Raw genomic sequence first — 23,620 nt, 5'->3', positions numbered from 1 at the left:
TTTCTGCACAAGTTAAGTACGAATGACAGTGGTCCATTCCAACGAGGCTGAATGTGCCTTTGGGGCAAGCAAGTTTACACACTTGGCTCTTGTTTGCCAAATCCCTCCAACAGGTAAGTGTGTTCCTCCTCCGAAGTGACAAGTTCAACACAAACAAGGCAAAAATTACAACACCCAACGACGGCCATAAGTGGGGCTCCATTACCACACATGTGGCTCCCTCTCTTTTACTATACTTTTACCACTATGCTTTTACTCACTTTTACTGCTTAACGGAGGAATCTCGAATGGGAGTTGGTCATGTGACAGAGAAAAAAAGGCTAGGAAGTAAGCGAGCGGGATGGTTTTACATTATGCACGTGACAGAGTTGTACGTTGTTGTACCATGTGACCCTGAGAGTAGGGGAAACCCCGGGTAGGTTGTAGAACGCGTTCATGCCATGAATTAGGGGTATTTACCGTGCATTCCGACAAACGGTAGCGCTGTTCTGGCCTGCAGCTAGCTCTAAAACGCATAGAAGCAACTTTCGACCTTCGCATGCAACGATCTGATATGTCTTGTATGCATGGTGGTATGGTTCTGTAGTCTGAAGAAAACATCAGGTCGCAAAATCCGCACTGGAACTTTCTAGAGTCACTAAATAAGCTACGCTTATTTAGCGTTTTACGCGTAGCTTATTTAGTGACTCTAGAACTTTCCTGCGTCCTCTATGATGCAGCCGAGACGCGCAAAAGCAGAGGACTATAGATTTCAATGCAGACGACAACTTGCTACCTAGCCGTTTTTTCATTGCGTCCGACAGGGAGATCTCGAATAGACCTACCACGAACCACAACCCACAACCTACTAGATTATAATCTAGTAGGTCGTGAGCTGAACATAGCAGGAGCGCAGGAGCAGAGTAGGCGACCCGCTTTTGGAACGGGGGTCGTGACGTCATCGAGTAGGTTTCGGCAGTTTCGGAACGCGTTGAGTAACTACATCCTACTCTCGGGTCGACCTAAGTAAGTTCTGGAACGCAATTTACTTGCTTAAGGTTTCCGTAGCGACAACAAAATAAAAGAACAACTGATTTCAACTTTAGTGGTCAGGCGCAGTTCTTCCTAAATAGCCGGCAAGATGATGATCATCATCATCGCACACCTTACATCTCGCATTGCGTCTTCCTTTGAAGTTTTCTTTTCCAACATGAGCGGTTGCTGAAACGACACTGTAAGTCTCTACACCTGTGCGATAATGAGTTGTGCACATGAAATGATGTTCCAGGTAGTACAGCCATGGCCAAATCCAGACAGCCACTAAAAGAGAAGTTCGTCCAGATTTATGAAAGTCTCTTTCAGGTATGCACCAGTCGTTTTTTCTCTGGTTCGGCCATGTCCATTTTCTTGTTTTTTAGGGTGACGACCCATCGGTGAATAATGCCAATTTCTGGGACGAGCTTTTTCTTCTCAAGGCGAGTAGCTCCGTGGTGGCTACCCGACTTGACAAGTGAAATAATTTGCAGGTGAATGTGGCCTTTCTGGAGCAGCAGTTGAGCAGCCTCTCCAGAGAGCAGTTGGTGGAACGAAAGGTACTGTAGCGGGGTCCTCAGGCATGACTCTGACTAAATAGACCGACTTCCCCTTAGGAGATGTTGAACACACTGTTCTACCGATCCGTGTTGGCCCTGCACAGTGAAAACCGCATCCGTGCCCTCAATGCAATTCAGACCCTATGTGCCCTGGTACAAGGCGTTTCACGAGGCGCTCTCACGGATATCATTGATATTCTGGTCGGTTTCGAAGGAGCTGAGGCCACCATGCAGGATCTCATTGAGCTCATCTGCCGCTTTCTCATGGCTGGCCACCCGAATTGTTTCAAGTCCTTGGTGCTGCGTTTCTTGCTCGTCCTTGCCACGGTATTTTCTATTCTTCTCTCTCTCTTCTGCTCACTGGACCCCACTTTTTCAGACGACAGAAAACGTTAGCAACAACACACTACTCGAGTACATCATGATGAACAGTGTCTTCGAAGCCATCGTTCAGGTTTTTATAAGCAAATTTCGATTGGCTCTTGTCTCTGAGTGATCAACATTAAACCATTATTGATATGTGTGCCTGCCTACCAACTATCCCAGCAGTCTCTTTGTAGACTCAACGTGTATAACGAGACTCTGTGGGAATATATACTTGTATGCTCTAGTAGATCTCTACCCGAGAAAACGTCGCCGTGACGTTGGTAGACAGACTGAAACCGAAAGAAATCTGAAGGGGAGGGCTGGGTTCCACAAATGGGCACCTGTTCGCTGCCTCCTAAAGAAAAGTAGGACTGAAGGTCACGTCCCTTGCCGAGACCATCGTAATCCCCTCAAGACCGTGGCTTTCAGGCGCGACCTTGTTCACCCCTAGCTTTGAGCGTAGTTCAACTCTACAAAAACTGGTGGCGCTGTCGAACACTATGACGTCATTTGTTCACAAACAGGGAGAGGTCTATTGCTTACGTATTGTGGGTAGGGTTCGGTAACCCGTGCCGTTTTTACAATCCCGGGATTTGTAAATGTGGATCGGGATTTTTTTGCAGCTATTCCCAGGATTCCGTATACGACTGTATCCCCCCTGTACATCCATACTATCACAAATTGCGATACATTCCCTGTGGAACATTCTAGTGGAAGAAAAACACGCACAAAACTACTCACCGAGCAAAAGTTCCGTTGTGCATTTGACCGTGCAGGAATATCGACTTTGCGTTGGAGTGTGTCTCTTCTCGTCTGTTACAGAATATCTCGTGGCTACGTTCCAGGATATTTCTAGCAACGAACGAGAATAGTATATACTAATGCGGCAGCTAAAAGCAATGATGTTTTCCTTTGTATGACCGCATATTCGTCGTCCAGAAATGCTGGGATTTTTGGATTGGAACCCTCCCTGTGGGTTGGTGCATGGCAACTCATTGGAGCACTCTTTGACGTTCACTTACAGTGTATTTTCATTTGTTGGAACTTGCAATGAAACTATACATGGAATTTCAGCTATTGGCCGACAAGCAGATGCGGATGGAATGCGGTTACGATGCGTTGCTTTTGCTCACCATCTTGGTGAGCTATCGCAAGTATGAGGTGGGTGTTGGAGGTGCATCCCGGATGCTAGGATCCTTTGCTTCCTTTGCTTCCAGGCAGCCAACCCATATATAGTAAAGCTGTCCATCGTCGATAATGAACTCGCTCTTAACGTGAGTATTCTTTCCCCTCCATGTTTCGCACGTAATATTGGCCCGTACGTTGACCGAAACACCCAAACAGTCCACTATTATGCGTCATTAGCAGCACAACCCTTTGGAGGTTGAGTTCCCAATTGGTCTTTTTTTTGTGTCTTTACACATACTGATAAGCATGGTCGTTCTCCGCATTGGCTGTTTTTCTCCTATATTTAATTGACCTTTTTGGTAGTGCAGTTTAGAAATGGTGGCATATCCTGTGGTGCTTGATGGATTAATTCCGATTGAAAGAGGTTGTTCCTCCTCCAGGGTTATGGCCAAGTAGTCTCCACTGCACTCTCAGAGTTGAACAGGTGGGTGAGGCATTCAGGTAGTAGCAGTAGTAGTTGAGTATGTATGTCTGTTATGAACAGAGAGGCTCAATTGGAACCTCCAGCCATTGGGCTGCTGTCGACTGTGGCCAACATGGTGAGCGAGACGCAACCATTACCTAGTAGATTATAGCGGTCATGTCATTTGAACCCCTTCCCAGTGCTGCATTTGGTGCTGCTGCTGCTGTTCATTAACCATTTACTGCTTCCTCAATTGCTATAATACCTTGTACTTCACCTGACCTTAGGATTGTAGTACCGTAATTTCACGCGTATAAACCGCACCGCAGATAAGCCGCAGGACGCGTTTTTTGGGACGTTTTGAAAATTTTCTGGCAGATAAGCAATACGAGACGACTGATTTGTGCGACAAAGGAGACCATAGAGAAGTCCATAAACCCTGTGGTCCATACTCCGGGATCAGCACAGTGTCCAACAGAGGAGATCAGTTCTGGAGTTCTACCAAGATCGGATTGTGCCCTTGCCGGGTGTTTTTCGTGGACTGATGGGTCAGTGATCTTCCAGAAGACGTGAATCACTGTCACCACTTTCCTTAAAGCTGGTTTGGGGAATGCACCAGGAAGATCAATCTACTCGAATGTGGACCCGTCCCTGTTACGCACTGTTCATGCATCGGCAGGGCAGTGCTGTTCCAGAGACACTGTCGGCCCTTTCGTTAAAATCGGCGTATGGGGAAAATACCAGGAAAAAATAGTCATCAGATAAGCCGCACCGGTGGATAAGCCGCAGAGCGCCCGTGAGAAAAAAAAAATCGCGCATAAGCCGCGGCTAATACGCGTGAAAATACGGTACAAGCGGTGCGTATCCCACGTGAGATGCATTCTTGTTGTAAATTGATTATCATCATCGTTCGAGTTTTCATGGGAACTGTTGCTGTCGTCTGCTACAGCCGTCCGCTTCTGTGCGTTCAAAATTGCGTTTTCCAATCGCAATGGAGATCTCGCGGGCCGATGCGTAGCGCCCCCTAGCGGATAGTGCGAAAAATGAAAATAGTATGCGCAAAGGTCTAGTATGTCGTGGACACAGCCTCGTGCTTCTTGATTCATCTAGCTTGTCACTGCATTTAGGTGGGCAGCATGTTTGTGCCAGCAGAGAACGTCTCCAGCCACATGAGGTACGTGAGGGCAGGTTTTTCATTGACCAGAATGCTCAAGAGCGACATTTCAGGAGCGACGACGCAGTCTTGCTGGCCCTCTACGAGGCAGTACACTTGAACAGAAACTTCATCACTGTGCTTACCAATGTGAGTGAGACCTCTTCCCTAATTTCCTGAAACGGCATTTTATCAAACGGGCTTCTTTCGTGTCCCGACGATTCCCTCAAACTGGAGCTCATTTACAGTTTTTGCTTTCCTCCTTTCCACGAGCTGTTGCCGATCGGTCTTCCTCAGTTGATACCATTACCGATCACGTGACCTTTCAACACGAGATAGCGGCGCTTATTTGCCCCTAACCATAGTCATGTATTGTGCATAGCTGCTCATTGGAGGTGAAGTATGGAGGTTAATGTACCACTCTTTCATCCTAGAATGGGTTATGTTTTTCCCTTCATTTTTGTACTATCGCGTTAATATTGTTAAGTGCAGTGTTGTGTTTTTCTCTCCAGTTTGTATTACTACAGTTAAATGCGGTATTGTTCTATAGGAGCGTATTTTTTTCTTTTGTTAGTAAATTACTTTGCCCCCCCTCATGTAACGCCCTACGGGGCCCTTGAAGTATCTGCGTAACTAACGAAATAAATAAACAATTTCCCCGAGTGAATAATTTAGGGATGCGCTAGAAACCTGCACTGTCTTTGAGGAGCCAGAATGCACAATAGTATTTAATTGACCATACTGAGCAGTTCAGTATTACTGCGCAATTAAATTTACACAAGCAGCCGCGATGTGTCATTTTGGACCGAAAATTGGTCAAAGACTGTGCGGGACGATCGTTTATTGTGCAATATGCATGGCCTTGGCCGCAGACATACCTGCCAGATGAACATGGTAGGAAGAAGGAAATCGGATACGAGAAATTGAACATTTTCAGTCGCAGACCGAGTGCGAGGCGGTGCCTGCAGAACGACCCGACTGCACGGACCCTTCCAACCTGCTAGTCACCTTCCTCGAGTTCTGTTCCATTGTCATGCAAAAGACTAAAGGTGATCGAGGGAGTGTGTGTGTGTGTGTTTCTCCGGAAATGACCTTTGAGATATTTCAGATGAATCGAGCGCTAATACAACCAAGCTAGCCTTTATTATTCTTCTCTGTATCACCGAGGTGAGGGCTCCAGTCCCTATTTGCCGCCCAGCTGACTCTTGTCTCGCCACTTCCAGGACCAATATGCCAATTCCATGATGCACGATGTCAACATGGTCTTTAAAGTACAGCTCCACCGAATGGTATGCTAGGATCACGACCTACTAGATTATAACGACCGTGTCATGATCGGCAACCCCTATGAGAAGCCCGTCCGCACGATCCGCTAGGGGCGCTACTCATCGGCACGCGAGATCTGCGTCACGATTGGACGATGGAAATTTGAATTCTGAACGCGCAGAAGCGTACGTACGACTACCGTAGCAGACGACAGCGATAGCTCCTATGAAAACGCGTAGAATGATGATGATAATTAACCTCAGAACGAAACATCCGTGGAATATCCACCGCTTGTGCAAAAATACCAAGGTAAGCTGAAGTACAAAGTATCGTAGAAGTTGAGGAAAGCAATAACTGGGACGATGAGTAGCGCCACCGCTACATTCCAAAAATGCGGCGCTGGGAAGGGGTGCCTACGACATTGTCGTTATGACCTAGTAGGTCGTGGCTGGAATAGAGCTGAAAAGGTTGACAAACGGAGACAAATGGAATCCTTTCAGCCAATGAGACACAGAAGTCACGTCCAAGAGACTCCGTCTCGACCTCTGGCCTGTGCCCTTCTTGACCTCATGGTAGAATTTGTCTTGAGCCACATGAGGAAAAACCTGCTCCTGGATCTCTACCAGTAAGAGTATCAACTTTCCATTCTTTTGCTTGAGGAAGGCTTTTCCAGACACTGCTTGGCTATTGTCCACCGGTTGCTGTGCTACCAGAAAAAGTGCCGCGTCCGACTTCAGTACAGTTGGAAGGAATTGTGGACCGGTGAGTGCTCTCAACATACAGGGCGTTTCTTTCATCCATTACGGTGTTTTAATTAAAGACCTTGCGAGATGCCACTTTTCCAGGCTAATTGATTTTGCAGTGTCCATTCTGTCTGTGAGAGTATGGAGAGATCAACTTTTTCGTTACATGTTTTTGAGGAAATGTAAGATAGACGACTTCAGAAAGTGCCAATGTGCCTAGCACTGCATTGCAATGCGGGAATTTGTGTATCGGAAAGAAAAGAAAGTCTTCCAAACTGTATCACTTTCTCCTCTCAGCCCATAGTCCACGACGTGTCAAGGTATGTGAAAATGAAACGTAAAGGACTACGTATTCTCGCTTCCCCCATGACAATAAGTGCCCAGAATGCAACGTGTGCGCAATTGGAGCCAGTCATTATTCAAAGCCACCCTGTTTTTTTCTCTTTTTTTCTTCTGTTTTTTTTTTAATCCTGAAATATGTTGCAATGTCCATAACCAAATTGTTTTGTACAAATGAGCCAAAACTGTCACAAGAGCACCTTGAGTGCTGCAGAACAACACATATCATGTCAGGTTTCTCATTCACCATGCCTTCAAATGTTGTTTCCATGCTGGTTTTCTGGATGCTGTGCCCTCCATTTCTAATAAGTGACGTTGTAGCAGCGATTTATCCAGACCCCCCCCCCCCTAACACCCCCCAAATGTTCAATGCCCCCCCCCCCCCTTTTTAGCTTTTTCACCTGTGTACCCCCTACAGGGGTGCCCTTGAGATTTCAGCTTTAGACACATGTCTGTAATGATACATTAAGCTGCATTAAGTGACGTACCTATAATAAGGACCCCCTCCCCCAATTTTTTCCAACACCCCTCCATGCTTGGGATTCTGGATAAACCGCTGCAAAATATACTACAGGGTTCTCCATGAAAACTTCGGGGTTTGTAACGAAGATAAAACAAATCGAAACAGTGTCGGGAAGCTAAAGTAGATGTTAGGCGACGTATTATGCCCCAAAATTTTATGTCGACACTGCCTCTTGGTCCGTTTCTCTGTGGATAAATCGTGAAAATTGAAAAACTGCCTCTGCCTAACATTTCCAATCGGCTATACCTGTGTTTCAGCTCCTTGCGTCAGATGGCGACAGGGTCGAATGCGGCGTTGGAGACGACTTCGCTCACTAGTCTTCTGCATTCAGTCCCACTTGTTCGCTTGGTTTCGATGTCCTCTGCAGCTCCGCATTCGATCGTTTCACCATCTGACGGAAAGGAACTGAAACGCAGGTATAGCCGATTGGAAATGTTAGGCAGAAAAGGTTTTCTCTAATTTTCACGATTTATCCGCAGAGAAACGGACCAAGTGGCGGTGTCGACATAAAATTTGGGGGCATAATACGTCTTATGACATCTACTTTAGCTTCCCGACACTGTTTCTATTTGTTTTATATCCGTTACAAACCCTGAAGTTCATCTCGGCAAACCCCGTACTTTGTAGGAAATTTGCGCCATTTACGGGTTACAAAAATGGCTTCAACTCACTAGTCCTTGTACCGTCCAGCTCTTATTAGCTTACTCAAGTTTCTGGTGCATCACGAAACAGATGTCGTGCAACAACACAATATTTTCCAGCTGGCTAGTCAGGTGGGTATGGGTGAGAGAGAAAGAGAGAACGCCTTGAACAGTTTGTCTGTCTTTCAGGTTGTCAACATCTTTAATCTGTTCATCACTTACGGGGATACATTTCTGCCTACTGCCGGGAGCTACGACGAGTTGTATTACGAGGTGATCCGGATGCACCATGTCTTTGACAGCATGTACTCCATGGGTGAGAAATTGACTTCTCTTGGGCTACTTTGACCTTTGGGCTTCTCTCGCAGCCCTTCGCTACACCAGTGGGGAGCTGCAGTGGAAAGAGTCAGCCGCCAAACTTACTAATCACCTTGTGAACGTCAGGTCAGTATCGTTTGACGGCAGTTAAAATGCAATGTTTTAGGCGTCCACTCTCTCGGGGGAGGGGGGTTCCTGCACTACGACTCTTTTCGTTACGGCAGTAAATAAGTAACTTGGTAGCTCGCGAGTAACTTTGGACTAGAACTAAGCTTAGGGGAAATGTTTTCCTTGCATCCAGGCTTCAAGTACAGAACCAACCCAACCAGGATGGCCTTAAAGGGTCACTGAACTGATGGTTGAACTTTGTCTAAAAGCTACACAGGGTTAAAGGAGGGGTTTCACTCTACCTAAATATGTGGAAGACTTTGTGTAGCTCAAGCGCCTTAACTAGTATTTAAAAAGCGGATCAAAGAGCGAAATCGGTGCAACTCTCCCTTTCGTCTAATGCGTCAGCAAACGTCACTCGGCTACAGCAAACGGGTCACACTCATCCCCGAATGGCATTTTGCGTCGTCAACCAATCTTGGACTCCCACAAGGTCATCCGCGGATCCTGCCGAACGTGTTTGCTGTCGCATTGTTGCGGCTGCGAAGGAGTTTCACTTCCAAGAATAAGTGCGGCTTATAAAGAAATCTCATTTCTGTTAGTGAAGGTTGCTGGAAAAGATGTACAAATAATACGTTGGGGAAGGACATCCCTCGTGAACGTAGCGTAGTGGCTCTGGAAAAAAAAATGCTTATTCAAAAATGCAGCAACATAAGTGGTGGCCCGCACGAAACGTCAAAATGACGTCGCTTCTATTGTTGCGAGTACTTGTAGGGTGGAAGCAGGTTCCAAAAGAGTCCTAAGTAAAATGTAAGAGTAAAAAAAAAAAGTAATACTAATGGCGTATGCAAATGACCTGTTCACTGCTCAGTTCTGTGCCAACGTCTCAAAGATGTTGACTAAAAAGAAGACTTTTGGGTAACACCACCATTTACGAATTATTCAGCTGGGAGACCTTCGTGAAAGACCCGGTATATATATTTTTAAGCCCCAGAGAGGCCAGATTAGAGTTGTCTATTTGCGTACAGAGCACAATTATCGAAGCAGCGGTATCGTCTCCATGATGATGGGGAAACATTTGTTGTTTCTTTTGTGACCAGTTCCATGCTGACTGAAAAGTAGTCCTGCAACGAAGGAACGCAATTGTGGTGACATTTTAGAGGAAACCAAAGTAGACTCCATTCTAGGTGAACCAGCTGGACAGAAATAAATTCTCTCGTCATCCGCCCGCATGTTCCATAGTTTCCGTGGAAACCCCCTGACACTTAAAAACCATTTGAAATAGATATTCCTAACAAACAAAACAGTGTGTGTACAAACCTGGAAAAGCAGGAATTGTCAGAGAATGTGGATGCGACTGGAAAAGTGCCATAAGGATATGCAGCAAATGCCGGGTGTGTGGTTGAATGGCCACATTTCCAATACAGCACGCTCAGAAGGCAGAAAAGTCCTCCAATCCTAATCAAGGACAAGGGTCATAAATGAGTACGAGGTCTCCAGGAAAGAGATGCGTTCTCTCAAACAGCAAGGAGAAACGTGAATGGAATAAATGAACAATACGTAGGAGTTGTTTTGGTCACGGAATTTGAAGGATACAGTTTGTGGTCTTTCCTTCAACTTTAGAGCCATCATCAACCACTTCACTCCCAAGATTGATTCCTGGTCCGCCAGCAACCATTTGACAGCCCTGACCGAAGAACAGGTGCGTGTACGCAGTGTGTTTGGCGAGGAGATTCACTCGATCCATCTGGCAGGTACTGGACGTGGTGCGTTGCAATTATGACACGCTGACATTGAAGCTGCAAGACAATCTGGATCAGTACGAGAGGTATTCCGAGAAGCCCAAAGAGACTGCCTTCTTCCTTCACATGGTGGGTCCGGTCCGGCAAGCATGGTGGGGCAAGCAACCAATCGGCGAATCCCTTTCTTGCAGGTACGACACGTGGTGGCACATTTCAAGAGTAGCTTTCGTTTGGCGACCCAGGATTGTGTTCTCCGGGAGTTATCCACCATTGCATAGCATTCCAAGATGGAATCTCAAAAACTGGATTAGACGGGGCATCCTTGTGAGGGGGTCATTCTTGAAGCAATGGCTAAGACCTTTCAGGAGCAATGAAATGAAATATTCTTTGCGAGCTCTCATTCCCCACTGCGTGTGCTACGGACCTAGTCTTGCAAGCGAGCTAGATGGACTTTTGTGCCCCAAACTGATCCATTCGGTGCTCATTTCGTTGTGTGCTGAAAAAGAAACGTATTTTACTCCGACTCGTACGTAACTACTCGGGTTACTCTATTTTAAATACTTTTACCGATTTTGGGCGCCACATGGGTACATTTCATCTCAGATGGGCCACATGTGCTGGGTCGTAGAATCCCCTATTTCGATCCGTGACGTTCGGGAGCGAGCGCTATGTGACGGCTCCTGATGGGGATTTGGTATTCTGCGCGCTCCAACGCGTCGCCCTTAAACGACGGTGTCGCTTGCAGGAATGACAGCCTTGACCCTGTCATTAAGGCGGAGAAAGAGCTGTCAAGATGGCTACGAGTTACTTTGCGTGGCACCTATAAACACTGCCATGGTTAGTGCCGGTGTATAGATCGCGCTGTTTGCATCAAATGAGACGTCTTTCGTGAAACTGCTTCATCGCGGAGGCTACACATAAATTCACTATCATCTGTGTACAGATTATCAGCACGATACACAAAGGTCTGCTTTCCATTTGTCAACTCTCCTGACATCTCCTTCGCTAGAATTTAACTAATTTACCCACTCCCTTTGCCTGTCCAATTGCGCGTAGGATGGCGACAGAATGCCCGCGAATAAATTGCGGAGCTTGATCATGAACTGCAACATCGTTTCATATTAGTCATGCTTTGGCCGAGAAGCGCGAGACTTTTTCTCCTTGGCAACGGGTCGTCGTCTGCTTTCAAAACAAGCAGCATTCCATGTGATTCTCCTCCTGTTGCACAACTGGCTGAGAATGTGTAGGGTTCTTCGTTTTCGCGTTAAACCCGATTTTTCACGATAGTTCCCCCCGAACAAGTTTTCAAGAATTCGGGTAAAACCCGATATCTACCCGAAATGGTCCTTCAGCTTGTTGTTCTAGGTAAACTGTCGTAAAAGTGAATCATAATATCAGCCAAGTGAGCTATTTGTAACAACCTATTTGTCCTCGTTTTATAATCCCCTCCTGCAGGAGAAAAACAAAAAAATAGACTGGCTTTTGTGGAGCTCGGGCAAGTGTTTGAATACCGCGGTCATACACTGCACCAGTTCCGAGCGGAAATATACAGGTTTTTGTTTCTCGTCCCAGACTCGGCTCTAGGACATTTCGGTACAAGACGTTTTGGTACAGGACATTCCGGTACGAACGTCTCGGCACAGGAATTGTCGTGTGGGGAAAATGTTTACACACCATTTTGTCGCCGTTAGAAGTTCCAGCTTTCTCGATAAATTCACGGAATGCCCAGCTGGAAAAGGGGATACGCAATGGAATTTTTGCGGCAATGTTCAAGGCTGAGGCAGCGGCCTTTAGAAAATCGGGTATTATGTTGCCTGCTTAAAGGAGTACAGAGGGCCATCCAAAAATTTTTCAGATTAAGACGTTTGATGAAAATGTGTGTGTCATTTTACCGAACAGCGCGAAAGGTTTTGAGGTGTGCAATTTGTTGCCCACAAAGAAAAAAAAAAAACTCGCATAAACATGCCTCCGCACGTTCACCCTTAACTCGCCACTCCGAGTATAACGAGGAGGAGAAGGTATGATGCCACGTCACCGATGACGTTACAACGGGAACTCGTTCTGGTTTGCCGGTCAGTGGGGGTCAGCACCCTGTCCCTTTGCCGCCGTAAACCAGTTTTGCCGGTTCTCCCGGAGAATTGGGGATAGAAAGAGCGGCTGAATCGTGATCGAGCCAGAAGCAAGGCTTTTTCAGGGCCCCGAACAGCCGAGTAGCAGACGACAGCGGAGTAGCAGACAACATTTCTCTGGACCAATCAGCGAGCGTGATCCTTGTAGCATTAGTACGAGGTCCCACGCAGATCACAGGCTGGTACTGCTCTTCACCACCGTTGCGCACGGTCGCTTTTTGCGGCACACTTCAAATTCAATTTCTGCAAGAGTTATGACTCTGTGGTGTGAATGACTTCTCATGGTGCAACTTACTGGCCTACTTCACAGTTTTATAGGAAGAAAACAGGGTGTTAAAAATGACTTCTGTGCTACTTTAATTACTTTAATTGCGCACTAAACCCAAGATGTGTCTTGGCACTATTTGGCCTTAGTCACTCTTGCGCCATAAAGCACCAAAACACCTAAACCCGAGACAAGGAGTACAGGCAAATTCTCATTACGCAGCAACAAGGTTAATGAACAGCAACCTCTGCTCAATTTTCCTGTCAGTCCATATCGGCACTGAGGTACACGCAAGATCTCGAGCAAATTAATTAATTAATATTTCAAACACTAGGAGCACGAAAGGCAACGAGGTGTGGTACGTGAAGAACTGTACTTCGGTCACGCCTATATCTGGGCCTCGGACCAAGTTTACAGGGCCCTGGTTGCAGTTCCGCATTTCTTTATTTTATTTTTTTTATTAGAGTAGGTAATTTTGGCATACTACAGAAAAGAAGAAGATGAATTTGCATACAATGAACGAAGAGGACCTGGAACAAAAGCTTTAGTTTAATGAACGGAAGAAGATAAGCGAACTATACAATGACGTTGTAGGCAACGCCTCGAAGGTACTGCAGCAGTTGCGCTTGGTCGTAGGTACTTGACAGGGTCTTCAGCCTCTCAGCGGAGTCTCTGTATCTTTTTGGATGCCTTTCGTGTTTACCCATTTGGATATAGCTCTGAACGGTGCAAATTCATGGCGTCTTCTCTGTGCAAGACATTGAGGAACTTGTAAATAGTAGGATGATAGTTGGTTAGTTCAGGTTAGGTTTTCCCACTTACGTACCATGGCGATCCAGGCTTTGAATAAAACGGTTGAACAAACTTTTCCTTGTCTTCAGTGGTCGTAAAAGTGCGGACAGTTTCGAACTGTAACAAATGTTCGCGTCCCATCACCCAGTTTCGGTTATTGGGAGAATTCCCTTTGTTGGATGGGATAACGGGAACCCACGCCGAAACCGCAATTGAGGACCATAAACTATATGACAAGCTGGCAGTGTCTTCCCGCGGGAGGGGAGACTTCTGCTATTGTTAGGACAGTATATTCCCCGGCACAAGTAGACCCTTGTATTTGCGGTATGGAATCTTCACCAGCAACAACAGACCTAAGCAAACAATAACCCAAGTGAATAGTATACGAAGCAAATACATAGTTATGTATAAGATAGCACACATATTCAGCACTAGTACAGATACACAGCATATACTAGACAAAAAGTTGACAACTCCGACTTAACATAGCAAAGTTTACTCAGACGTTTCGTCCGTCATGCGACGGACATCATCAGTGCCAAATTGAATGAGAGATTACAAAACCGGTCGCTATTTAAGGAGGTAGGAGTATTGTTCGGGAAGGGGGCCACGGTTTTTGTTATAAACCGAGGGGTCACCACGTAAATGCCAAGATTCTAGAAGCTTTCTGGGTCCACATCTTTGTTCTCGAGCCAAGGTCACTGTGTTGTCCAAGTCAAAACAATGTCCCGTGTCCCAACAATGTTCTGTAAGCTCCATCTTAAACTGTGTGGCGTGCGTCGCGTTCTTTATGTCCCACACGGTTTAAGGTGGAGCTTACAGAACATTGTTGGGACACGGGACATTGTTTTGACTTCGACAACACAGTGACCTCGCACTCGCTTTGTTTCATACCCTCTCTTCTGGCGTTTACGGGCAATGAACGCAGCTTCCGAGCCATTCCAGTATCGGTTAGGAACAGCAATCGCTTCGATTCGAAATTTTAATAAAGTATTCTACATTCGATTCGGAATTCGAATCGCATACACAAGTATTCGCTTCAGTATTCGAAAAAATCCTAATATTCGCGCAGCCCTATTAAGCGGAGTTACTGCAAGATGCGTATTCTAAAGTCGACCAACCTTCGAGAAAAACTAGCCGTATACAGTAGTTCATAACTAGATTGTTACATAATTGATATCCCATTTGTTCCCTTCCTCCAAGTAAATGGCCACGCATGAGCATAAGTGTTTTCCACTCATTTAAATAACCTTGGTGTTTGTTACAAAAACACCTCGGTAAGATCATTTAGTCCGCACAGGATTTAACACTTGTTTACGAACACGACGGGCGCAACACATGCGCTCCGCCTCCCGCTTAGGACTTTTACTACTTGTACCAAGGTACCTTGCTTGTACAGCTCGAAGCAGAGTTAACTGGAACGCCGCTTTGACCGGCGGAGCAAGAGGGGAGCCACCCTGGCGGCCTTTAGCAGAAATAAAGGGAGAGGGCTTTTCGACATTTCCATTCCAGTTGGAGGTTGGAGGGGAGTTCGCTGTGGTTAGCCGAACAGTGCATAACCAAGCTGGCGTTATCAACGCTGCGCCTGTTTGTGTTTTGGGCGATTGTGTCTGAGATAACGTGGAGAATCGATGTCATGGCACGCGCCTGGAAACAGGTTGGCGCATGGGCACGCGTCATCCGAAACGCTCACTGTGTGATCGAATGAAATCAATAACAACTTCTCTCTTTCGGAAAATTTACTGTGCTCAGAATAGAGGATGCGAAGAGGCTTGAAATAATTAACGATGGTAATCGCGAAACCATCGTAATGAGTTTTTAAATAATAACAAAACAATGCTTTCATGGTGTAGCATATCACGTTTCTTCAAACGGCTCTGATCGTTGGTCGACGCGGCGTTCCAGTTAACTCTGCTTCGAGCTGTACCGAAACGACCGTATACCTCCTAAAACCTATACCTCCACCTATACCTACACCTCCACAAGCGAAAAACAAAGAAATGTCTAGAATAAGAGGGTTGAATGACGGCGTCGTTCGGGAGATGTCGCTGGTTCTCGGATTCCCTTGGTTTATTCCGATACGCTTGACTTGGCTGCCGGCTTAGCGGTGGGTTTCATGCTTTTGTCCCCTAGTTACAGGTTCCGGTTTCGGAATCTGGAGCCCGTACGAGCGCTATCAAGAGATAAACTGATGTTCTGAGGCTGGAACGACATAGAAGGGACAGATACAAACAAAGCCTCAAATTGCCTAAGAAATCAACGATGAAAGATGAAAGTCACTGAAAAGGTTAGCCAGCTGTAGGGATCGAACCCACATCTTCTGGATTGCCGGTCCAGGGCTCTACCAATTGAGCCAGGTCCCCCAAGGTCGCCATTTTCCCATGTATTTGGTCCTATCCCGATGCGTGCAATGCCGGAGGCCGCCCTTAGATACCCCATTGTTACCAGACGTTGGCTTGCGTGGATTGTAGCGCGCTAAAGATCCAGTTGAAGTACAATCCAAGCCGGGCCAAGTGACCGAAGGAGAAATGGACGACTGCAGCGCCTGCGGCGCCTGGTACGACAGGTACGCTATGTGATGCACGCAGCCGTGCACTAGATCCTTCCGATCGCTCAACACGTTTAAAAACGGGACCAAAAAGTGAAACACGACAGAGAAAGTTGTTATACGCTTTTTATTTGGACATATAAAGACTAGATTCATTCGCAGAAACAACAAAAACATTTTGCCGCTAAACTTAGCGCGCTGAAGTGATCCGGAACGGCAACAGTGGGGTATCTAGTGGCGGCCTTCTTCGTTGCACGCTTTTCCGAGGTGGGTTTGGGGGGCCTGAATTGAGCTAAGCTAACACGCCTCTCCAGTGACTTTCGGGGTGCGTCATCTGAAGGGACGACAAACCAGCCACTCACTCTCACTCACCCTCCTTTCACTCTTACATTTATGCTCACTCATACACACATTCATACGACGGAAATCGACGCAAGCGGCACCTGTTGAACAAGAGATAAACTGATGTTCTGAGGCTGGAACGACATAGAAGGGACAGATACAAACAAAGCCTCAAATTGCCTAAGAAATCAACGATGAAAGATGAAAGTCACTGAAAAGGTTAGCCAGCTGTAGGGATCGAACCCACATCTTCTGGATTGCCCATCTTTCATCGTTGATTTCTTAGGCAATTTGAGGCTTTGTTTGTATCTGTCCCTTCTATGTCGTTCCAGCCTCAGAACATCAGTTTATCTCTTGTTCAACAGGTGCCGCTTGCGTCGATTTCCGTCGTATGAATGTGTGTATGAGTGAGCATAAATGTAAGAGTGAAAGGAGGGTGAGTGAGAGTGAGTGGCTGGTTTGTCGTCCCTTCAGATGACGCACCCCGAAAGTCACTGGAGAGGCGTGTTAGCTTAGCTCAATTGGTAGAGCCCTGGACCGGCAATCCAGAAGATGTGGGTTCGATCCCTACAGCTGGCTAACCTTTTCAGTGACTTTCATCTTTCATCGTTGATTTCTTAGGCAATTTGAGGCTTTGTTTGTATCTGTCCCTTCTATGTCGTTCCAGCCTCAGAACATCAGTTTATCTCTTGTTCAACAGGTGCCGCTTGCGTCGATTTCCGTCGTATGAATGTGTGTATGAGTGAGCATAAATGTAAGAGTGAAAGGAGGGTGAGTGAGAGTGAGTGGCTGGTTTGTCGTCCCTTCAGATGACGCACCCCGAAAGTCACTGGAGAGGCGTGTTAGCTTAGCTCAATTGGTAGAGCCCTGGACCGGCAATCCAGAAGATGTGGGTTCGATCCCTACAGCTGGCTAACCTTTTCAGTGACTTTCATCTTTCATCGTTGAGCGCTATCCTCCTAGTTGATGAGGCAGCGTTCTTAGGGTTGGTTGATGTAGGGTTACTGCCTCTGGTTATCTGTTGTGTGGCTTTCTCCCAAGTTAGTAGAAGGCATTTCATTTCCAGGATTATCTCCTCGCTGGTTTGGTGGAAGCCGAGGAGGGGCGCGGTTAGCAGGATATGTTCAATATCCTCTTCGACCTTCTCCTGTGTCACATAGAATGCATATCGGGTGGCTTTTTCCGAAAAGTTCGGAGAGCCTCTTCCTCGTTAGCAGTGATCCCGTTCGGGCCTGAAACAAGAGGCCACTGTCCAAGCAACAAAGAAATGTTGGGCCAAGCTTGGCAATAGTTAGGCTGGCCTTGGTTGGTATATCATTGGCCAACAAGCTTGTTTCTTGATGCGTGTCTGTACCCTGGCCTATGACTTGCATTGTGCCATGCTTGTGCCAAGATACAGTCCACGCGGCGTCGCTCATATTCATGCTCAATAGTCACGCGGTGCAAGATAACGATTTATCATTTTTTATTTGTTGCTCGTATTTCCACAACGGACATGAGCACAGCGTTCTAAAGCACACAAAAATTTCTCACAACGGGCAATGTGCACGGAGTTTCAAAGTGCAAAGAAAAGAAGGGGAATTCCCTTTCTCTCTCTGAAACTCGTAAGATGCCTGAGATATCGCTAGGCCCAAACAGCTCACAAAGCTCAAGTGCATTTCTTTCCCGAGGAAGACCTGATATTATACATAGGTTTGTCCGGCGTGCTTCCCCAAATTCGAGAGTCCTGCTCGCGATATGTGCTCACGAGAGAACGTTTGGCATACCTTCACATACCGGGTTACTGTGAGTGAACAGAGCCGTGGATAGTCACAATATTGGTCCGAAAATAATACAGAAAGGTTTCCGAAAGGGAAATGGGCCAAACATTTCGTCTGCGTGTCATAACTTTAGAAGTGTGCGTTTCAAAGTTCCCACCTCAGCTTCACACCGAATTAATGAGCGTTTAATTTGCGCTTGATGCATTTTTACACCTCCTTATGTCGAATATGCAAAGATACCGATGGCCTTGGTGCCCAGTAAGCGAAGCTTTCCTCGTGCATTTGATGCAGCCGTCGTCTGCTATTTTTGCGCCGCGGAACGTTGCAGGGGACGCGCGCGTCGACAGAAGGAGATTGTCGCTGTCCTGAATCCAGATGTTTCATCTCCCGTTTTACAGTCTCTGCAGGAATGAGGCACTTTACAATGAACAGCCGTAGCCACAAACAAACAACACGGAACAGTTGTAGTCCAAGGTAACAACAAGGACCGTGGTAACACTATGCTACACACTGCAAAATAATACTAACGTACTACAACAACACTATCGATACTCACGTTGTAAACAAGAACAGAAAAGAATTGCGTTATAAAATGAGTGATTTGCACACTGCACTCAAAGCAACGTATGAAGGGCGGATGAGAATAGACCTTCATTTGGCGTCACGCACCTGTCGCTGTTGGCGATAGATAGATGTGACGTCACGGAAAGAGCGAAGATGACAAAAGCTCCCTCATTGGAAATGTATGGCCGGTGAAAGAGGGGGCGGATGTGACGTAGATGGGGGGGGGGGGGCGGTCAGTTAGATTTATTTATTTATTTTCGTTTACCCCAAGGGCCCTTACAGATATTACATGGGAGGGGAAAAAACATAGTTACAACTGCAATACAGTGGAACAATTACAGTGAACATATAAAATACAAATAAAATACAGTGAACATTTTGCAATTAGGAGGAAAAAAGAAAAGTGGACCCACCACAAAAACAGCTAGTACACCATTGAGCAACAGCTGCTCTCGATATACAGTTACTCGATATACAGTCTGCAAGTAATCCAAGAAGAAAAAATTGAGTTTCAACGGGTGTATGATGTTCAGAAATGCCTGGTGGTCGTGGCTATGTGTTCTGGGAGGTCATTCCACATGGCTATATGGCCGAACAAAAGAATGACTTGGAGAATGCGTTTGTGTTACAGTGAAGTCGCGTGATTTTATGAGTTTGGTTTAGACGGGGGAATATGATATCGGCACGAACGATTGGCGATTGATCTGTGCGAATGGCATGGAAAAATCGGTGAAAGAGGGATAGCTTTGAAATAGTACGACGTTGTGCTAAGCTTTCAGTGCAGTTACTGACATCGTGGTGCAGTAATTGTTGAATATCAATCGTGATTTATGCGTCATTTCAGAACAGAATCATCGATTAACAGCTTCGCTAATTTTAGTACAATTTTTGAAGAAGCTCGACACTTTTGAAAAGTGGATAAAATCAACGTGAACCTGCGCGGTGAAAGGGTTACGACCCCGTTCGCTCGTTCCTGGTTCAGCACCGCCGAAAAAAACAATATGTTGCGCGCTTCCAGAGTAACATCGGACGACAGTGAAAATAATCTTTACTGGAACAGGTACAATTTTTGCGCGTTTCCACTCTGAGCGAATAGAGCCGTAAATAGATTGTGCAAATCCACCATTCTGCGTGCCTTATCAAAAAGTGATTAGGGATACCACCTTTTTTGCGTCAAGAACACCTTCCCGTAGAATCGTGATAACTGGAGGTATTACAAGAATGAAACCAACTGACTCCCCATGGGTGAAACAGTTTGCTATCATAGCAGGGTCGGAACTACAGAGACTTCTTGGGATCAGCAGGTGGACCGACTGAGCGACCATTCATTGCACGAGAAATGGAAAGAAGGGAGTTTTACTAGATGTTCACGATTACACTACTTCTTTCAATTCACATTCCTCACCTTGGATTTGACAGTTTACTTGATCGTCATCGTTTGCGTATTTTGTTAGTATAAAAGAGGAATCGAAACTGCATTTTGACTTTCCGCAGCTTAGTTAGCTGGCATTTGTCGTTATTCGAGGATTGGGGCGCGACGTTTCTTTTTCGGCACAGAGCGAGATAGGACCGTATCAACCAATCAGTGGATAAGATTCTGAGTCGACTGCGATTGGCTCCGACATGGCTGCTTTTGTTGCCAGTTGATTGGGTGCGGTCGGAAGCCAGGTTATCAACAGTCAATAGTGAGTTTTAGTATATCGTACGCTATCGCCTTTGCGTAGCGTTTGCGGCTATGCGCACACGCAAATACATAAAGAGAGCTTCGCGCAGGACGACCACGCTATATCCCTTACGTACGCTATCGCCTTTGCGTACGTAAGGAATAGCGTTTGTGGGTTCGCGCAGTGCGCAGAACCACCACGCTATATCCCTTACGTACGCGACAGCGTATAGACCAGTTTCCGCGAGTGACGTCACAAGGCCGGTGTGGGCAAAACAAATTAACAGAGAGTCCGGGACAATGAGAATAATGTGACACAGCTTGCCAGAAATTACCATTCGACAGCACCTGAATCAATCTGCAATTACATACGGCAATCAGGAGTCGCGTTCATGTGGTTGCCCACACAACAATGGCGTCTTTTGTTTGTAAACGGAAAGAGGCCTATACGATGCACTAAAACTTAGTCATATATTTCAAAAACTCCCACAACAGTCTAGGCTATCAGTTATCAATATAACGGTTTATTGCCACTAGCGTGGATTTCAGGAATGTTCCAAACCAAAATGGTGAGACGCAATACTGGCTCAAGAATTTCAGAAAAGGCCTACCTGCGGGTTATCCATCTAAAATGAGACGATCAAAGGGTGTCGAAGGGTGACGATACCAGGGTAAGCACCAAGGCTGCAGGAGTGGTTGCATAGCACACTCCTACGGCGCTAGTACTTAGCCCGGCATGTCACAGGGAAAATGCGCCGGACGGGCTCGACCTTCTTTATATGGGCCAATTGACAGCAACGATGCGAAATTGAATCAAGCCAGCCATTGGTCTAGCTAGCCGGAGGCCCTCGGTGCAAGGCTAGCGGGAGGTAATCAGGATACATACAAGGTGCTTTCCTTTTGCAAACTCACCACTTTCTTCATCACCTCTTCACGGGATGTGGCATCGAGATTTTTCGAGTACTTGTCCCGCTTTCAGAGGAGTTACTGTAACCATCTTAAGCAGCTCGTTCCTCTTCTATAGGTATAGCTTTTTAAATTGTGGTCTCCAAATAACGCGGGCTACGTCCTCTCTCATCTACAATGTAGTAGTAATTTATTTACCGCTCACTCGAAGGGAGGCCCAAGCAAAAAGCTGACAATGACCCCCAAACACAATTGGCATGCAGCAACAGATGTAGTACATGCACGCATTCGCTGTCATACAAAGTACCATCAAAGTAACCCTATTATATGAAGGCGTTACTATACGGTGCAATATTCCTTGTGATAGCGAGAGTAAAATAAATAAATATGTACAAGTGGTCTTTATGTTGTTCCAGCATGATGTAATGCAGACCCTAGTCCCGAGAGTGACTTTCCTTCTATACGTTATTTTCGAGAAAAATATGATTATTTTGTTTAGCTGATAAGCCATACAAAAGTAGTAATTATACGGCTGAGTTATTTTAATCAGGGTGTCGAACCGAACGCGAACCAAAAACCGTACCCGAACCGTTACTTTTGCTGGAAACGAACCCGAACAGCAGCTTTCATGACGCTGTTGAACCCGAACCGGAGCAGAACCGAAAAAAATAATAGCGATAGCCGGTTCGCAACAAAACGGTTCGGATATAAAAGAAGTCCGCATAAGAGTTCAAGTGCCTCTCCATGCCCGAACGAGGACACATTGGACACATATCATGGATTTCGCAAATTTTCACCAAATTTTCACAAAAAAATTTCAGTCAAACGAGGACGTATAGTAAGTACGCTTTTTTAACACGTTGAAGCGCAGTTGTCTTTGTGAGCGCCGCGGCTAGCGTCTCCACGCACGCGCTGCGGCGTCTGCTCTTCCGAGAGGAGGCCCCACGCGGGTAAATGAAGTAGGAATCGGGAGTAGGTCTATTGGACGAATATGTGATTAAGGAAGCGTCCAACATTTCCCTTTACACATGAGCAGAAGCATGAGAAGTGGAGGAGCGTATACGCAGAACGGTGCCTGCTTCATTGGTAGTACACTGCTGTGAGCTCGGACAGAGTAAGACTGGCAGACTTATTTTCGACATGCTTCAGTACGGTTTCAGATCGATCCACGCTGCGAATACAATGTGCCGCCAAATGCCGTCGTCTATGCAAAATGCTGTCCATCTATTAGGCTTCCTTTAAGTTTATCTTGCTGGCACTGTGCGTGTGAAAAAAGAGATTTCGGGAACAGAAAGTAGCAGGACTACACCGTTGCATCAGCATGGACTCTATTTGCTAGTGTTGATCTATTTCTCCTTTCTCTCGCTAAAGGGAGTACCTGGCTAATAAAAACGTCAGCAGTAAGCTATTAGCCCCGCATTTCCTCATTAAAAGTAGTCTTATGAGAGATATACAATGGAAGCGTTGAACCGGTTCGATTTTTGGCGTGGAATTCCATACAGAACACCATCTCCTTCGGACGTCCGAAATTGATCCGAATGTTCATGTCCGATAATGAACCTCCGTGGGACTTTCCTTGGATATTTATGGAGGGGTATTCGTAGCCTTATATCCGCGGGAGGTCCTGTCGCGGCTATTTCAAGGACATGTATTGCAAGAGAGAGAAACGCGGGACGATGATTAAATGATGATGATTAAATTCGACTTTTCATGGACCCACTCACTTTCTCAAACCGAATGAGTAAAGGGTGAACCGCATGGCACGAAAAACTGTCCGAAAACTGTCCGAACCGAAATCGGGACCCATCTTTTTTCTGTGCATCACTGCATGCTACCGAAATGTATGCACCCCGAATTTCGGCTGAAGACTTCTGCCCTTGGGGAACATCGCCTTTCAACCATCCAGCTCAATGAGATAATCCCTGTATTTATAGGGGCAGAAGTCGCACACACGGCAACAGTCAACCCCATTGCTACGTCATCGTTGCTATGGTTCTCCTTCCGGCTGGATAGCGATTGGATGCTTCTACTTTTTCGGTTGACTTCACTTCCCATTTCGGAGGAGAAATCTGGCTTGGCCAGATCGGGCCGAATTCTGCACGGAATTCTGTTCTCCGAAAAAAAGTTCGGTCCCGAATTCGGTTCGGAAAGAATTCGGACGCTTTTCGGGCTATGCGGTTCACGCTTAAGAAACACAGACGTTATCTCCATGGTGACTTAATACGCCAAGCAGTTCCTCATTCGAATGTTGTTTGCGTATGCAATCGAACTAAATTTAGACATCTCACCC

General features: G+C 46.2%; 1 protein-coding gene and 2 long non-coding RNA genes across 4 annotated transcripts; 1 reads left to right on the top strand and 2 right to left on the bottom strand.

Moving 5' to 3' along the window:
- The first annotated feature begins 7 nt into the window (after positions 1–7).
- Positions 8–10,884, top strand: LOC135377277 (armadillo-like helical domain-containing protein 3). 2 transcript variants are annotated; one of them, XM_064609595.1, is made up of 23 exons: positions 8–113; positions 1,268–1,341; positions 1,398–1,454; positions 1,506–1,571; positions 1,629–1,898; positions 1,951–2,025; positions 3,012–3,098; positions 3,155–3,211; positions 3,506–3,549; positions 3,610–3,664; positions 4,656–4,702; positions 4,756–4,831; positions 5,619–5,730; positions 5,790–5,848; positions 5,905–5,970; positions 6,448–6,572; positions 6,621–6,709; positions 8,243–8,325; positions 8,383–8,509; positions 8,562–8,637; positions 10,243–10,321; positions 10,374–10,490; positions 10,553–10,884. In XM_064609595.1, the coding sequence occupies exons 1-23, from the start codon at positions 23–25 to the stop codon at positions 10,637–10,639; spliced, it is 2,019 nt and encodes a 672-aa protein (XP_064465665.1). In that variant the 5' UTR covers positions 8–22; the 3' UTR covers positions 10,640–10,884. The 2 variants fall into 2 exon arrangements, with proteins under 2 accessions (XP_064465665.1, XP_064465666.1); XM_064609596.1 differs by lacking the exon at positions 8–113 and adding an exon at positions 1,074–1,213.
- A 2,402-nt stretch (positions 10,885–13,286) lies between these two features.
- Positions 13,287–15,092, bottom strand: LOC135377279 (uncharacterized). Its single transcript, XR_010418104.1, has 2 exons — positions 14,669–15,092; positions 13,287–13,900 (listed from the first exon to the last, which is right to left on the bottom strand). It is a non-coding gene; the product is annotated as an uncharacterized LOC135377279 (long non-coding RNA).
- Positions 15,093–17,885: 2,793 nt separating this feature from the next.
- Positions 17,886–20,159, bottom strand: LOC135396526 (uncharacterized). The gene is made up of 2 exons (XR_010423419.1): positions 18,754–20,159; positions 17,886–18,598 (listed from the first exon to the last, which is right to left on the bottom strand). It is a non-coding gene; the product is annotated as an uncharacterized LOC135396526 (long non-coding RNA).
- Between the last annotated feature and the right edge of the window lie 3,461 nt (positions 20,160–23,620).

Source organism: Ornithodoros turicata, chromosome 1, assembly GCF_037126465.1.
Source record: "Ornithodoros turicata isolate Travis chromosome 1, ASM3712646v1, whole genome shotgun sequence".
Lineage (NCBI taxonomy): Eukaryota > Metazoa > Arthropoda > Arachnida > Ixodida > Argasidae > Ornithodoros > Ornithodoros turicata.
This window is presented reverse-complemented; position numbering and strand designations above follow the sequence as displayed.